The sequence below is a fragment of the Lipotes vexillifer genome, unplaced genomic scaffold, assembly GCF_000442215.2.
Source record: "Lipotes vexillifer unplaced genomic scaffold, Lipotes_vexillifer_v1.1 scaffold977, whole genome shotgun sequence".
Taxonomy (NCBI): domain Eukaryota; kingdom Metazoa; phylum Chordata; class Mammalia; order Artiodactyla; family Lipotidae; genus Lipotes; species Lipotes vexillifer.
This window is the reverse complement of record NW_006783088.1, coordinates 1,513,363-1,516,073: the sequence shown is the minus strand read 5'-3', so window position 1 is coordinate 1,516,073 and position 2,711 is coordinate 1,513,363. Positions and strand designations below refer to the sequence as shown.

Sequence of the window (2,711 nt, the reverse complement as noted above, 5' to 3'; positions counted from 1 at the left end):
GGAAAGAGGTGGGCTGGGACATGGGCAAAGGGAAAGCAGGTAGGCAGAGCTGGGACTATCCCTGCCTGACCCTCCCACTGCCCGCCAGGCATTGGCCCTTAAAGGACTGTTGGACCACAATGGACACAGTCCTGGTCAACTGAAATGTAGATCCACGGTGATTGTCACCATCACATTCTATGCATTCCAGTGACACCCCCATCCTTTTGGCTCTAACAAGAGGTAGGGCAGGAGTTCCAACCCCATCCTACAGATGAGGAACGAGGCTCACGGTCTTGCCCAGGTCCTATAGACAGTCAGAGACTGAGCAGAACTCGCACCTAAACATCCTGATTCTAAATGCTCGGCTGTTCCCGATGCCCAGGCAGCCCCCTTGCTGTCTCACCCAGGTGTCCATCTATCCCCAGTTCTTCAGGGGATTGTAGAGAAGCACAGACAAATCTGCAGCAGGTTGAACATGGGCTGGGGTCAGGAGGTGCTCCCCACTGAGAGCTGGGACCCCTCTTACCCAGCCGGTGACCTGGCATCCGATCCAGACTTGGCCCTGGTTGATCTGTCTGACTAAGCACTGGATCTGGTAATTAAGGCTGAAGTTGTGGATGGAGATGAGTCTGCCCCGGTAGCACCTCTGGCAAGTTAACTGCAGGGCAGAATGAAAGAGGAAGAATGGTGTGCCCGTCCCACAGGAATTCACATCACCTTAGTCCTGGGTGTCTAAATCTCCAAAACTCACCGTCCACCCCACCAGCCCCACAGACATTTGAAGGCTGGAGATTAAGATGCAACTTCTGTTTCCGCATGACCCTCACCTCTTACCCCCAACACCTCTGCGGGTCTCAGCCTCTGCTAACACCCCCAGGGTCCTCAGTGAGGAAAATGACCAGCGACACAGAGGCTGGAGACACCAGCTCCCTATCGCCACCCTGGGCCTCAGCCTCAGCCCCTGGCCACTCACCTGAGCATGAATAAAATTCAGGGGATCCTCACCAGGAGGAAGCGGCAGGTCTTGCATCCAGGGATGCCCTCCAGTTTTACTGTGTCCTCATCCTTAGGACACTGAAGGTCCCTGTCTACCTCATCCAAGGCTGAGATGGACTCAACAGCCCCCTCTTCCCTGGGGGCATCTTCACTTCCAGAGCCCCTATCTTCCTCTTCCTCTAGCAGCATCCCTCCACAGGGGTCTCCTTTGCCTCACTTTCTGGCACCTCCCCAACCTGAGGCAGGGTGTCATCTCCCAAGGGGCTCTCAATGTTGGGCATTTCAGTTCCTGGCAAGAAGAAAGGTCAAGTGCCCCTCCTTCACATCTTCCCCTGTTCCTCCCCAGAACCACGGACAGCTCCCTTCCGGCCCCAGGCATTTGCAAGCTGAGCCCTGGAAAGAGAGGAACCTGGAACGGAGCCCACCCCACCCCAGGAGAAGCCAACCTCCCACATGAGGTCCTGGTGGTTAAGGGCATGAACTTAGAGTCAGGAAGTTGTGGGTTTTGTTCAGGTTCCATCATCTACTAGCTTTAGTTCTTCGTTTGTGATGTGGGTATACCACACCCCATACCTCATGGCGATGCTATGAGGATTAAAGGAGATAACGCATAGAAAACGCTTAGCACTGTACACTCGGTGAGCTCAGAGTAAAAGAAGTGATCATTTGATCATCGTTTGCATCTTGCAGAAAGGACAACATTGAGAACGTGACAGTAGAACCAAGACTGCAGACATGCAGATGCCCTGAGGAATCCCTTCCACTCCAGCTCTAGAGTCCCCGCTCCTTTCTGTGCAGAGATCCTGAAACAGGGGATGGCCAGAGAGGAAGGTGGCTATGTGACTCTGACCCTATAAACTATAGAAAGGAGTCAAGGAGAGAAAGAAAGGCTGAAGGCCAAGGAGATTCACTCAGATGAAAAGCTGAAACTGTCCCAAGTACAAGAGCCAGAAGTAGGTGGAGTTTCATTTCGGCTTTTATCCTGCAATGGAGAACAGAGTTGGACACAGACACACACACACACACACGTTCATTCATTCAGTAAATACTCCCTCCCATGACCAACACAGAGCAGCTTGAAGGTAGAAAGCTCTGCAGCTCCAAATACCCAACTCACACTGCTCAACCCTCATCTCCACTTGCACCCTCCCCACACCCTGCCCCAGGGTTTATCAACCTAGAAACTAGGAATGGATTCAAGGGGCCATGAACTCTGCAAATATAGACAACATATGGTGTGACGTTTCTAGGGTGAGTGTTCAAACCATCCATGAGATTGCTCTATGTCCTCACAAAAGGCAAAGGAACTTCTCACTTTACTGCATGATTTGTTCTCAAATTGCCAGGAATGGCCTCCAAACTTCTCCACCAAAAATGTCCTCCTTGGCTCTCGTAATCAGCGGAATTCTAAGACGTCCCCGAAGATCCGTCTCCCACTCCCGTGCACACATGGTGCATAATCCCTGGGACTGTACATAGGGACATAGGATGGCATTTACTCCTGTGGTTGTGTTATATTATATGGCACAGTTGACCTTATGAAAGGGAGAATATCCCGGATGAGTCTGATCGAGTCAGGCAAAAGCCCTTTAAAGTGACTGGGCTCTTTCTGAAGTCAGAGATTACAGACATGAGCAGGGGGCTTCCCTGGTGGCACAGTGGTTGAGAGTCCGCCTGCCGATGCAGGGGACGCGGGTTCGTGCCCTGGTCCGGGAAGATCCCACATGCTGCGG

General features: G+C 52.3%; 1 protein-coding gene across 1 annotated transcript in view; it reads right to left on the bottom strand.

Moving 5' to 3' along the window:
- Nucleotides 1–1,947, bottom strand: part of PRG2 (proteoglycan 2, pro eosinophil major basic protein) — a 2,365-nt gene extending 418 nt beyond the window's left edge. Inside the window, 4 exon segments of the mRNA XM_007455712.1 lie at nt 509–640; nt 988–1,164; nt 1,167–1,267; nt 1,890–1,947. Of these exon segments, the coding sequence (XP_007455774.1) occupies nt 509–640; nt 988–1,164; nt 1,167–1,267; nt 1,890–1,947 (468 nt within the window).
- Nucleotides 1,948–2,711: the final 764 nt, after the last annotated feature.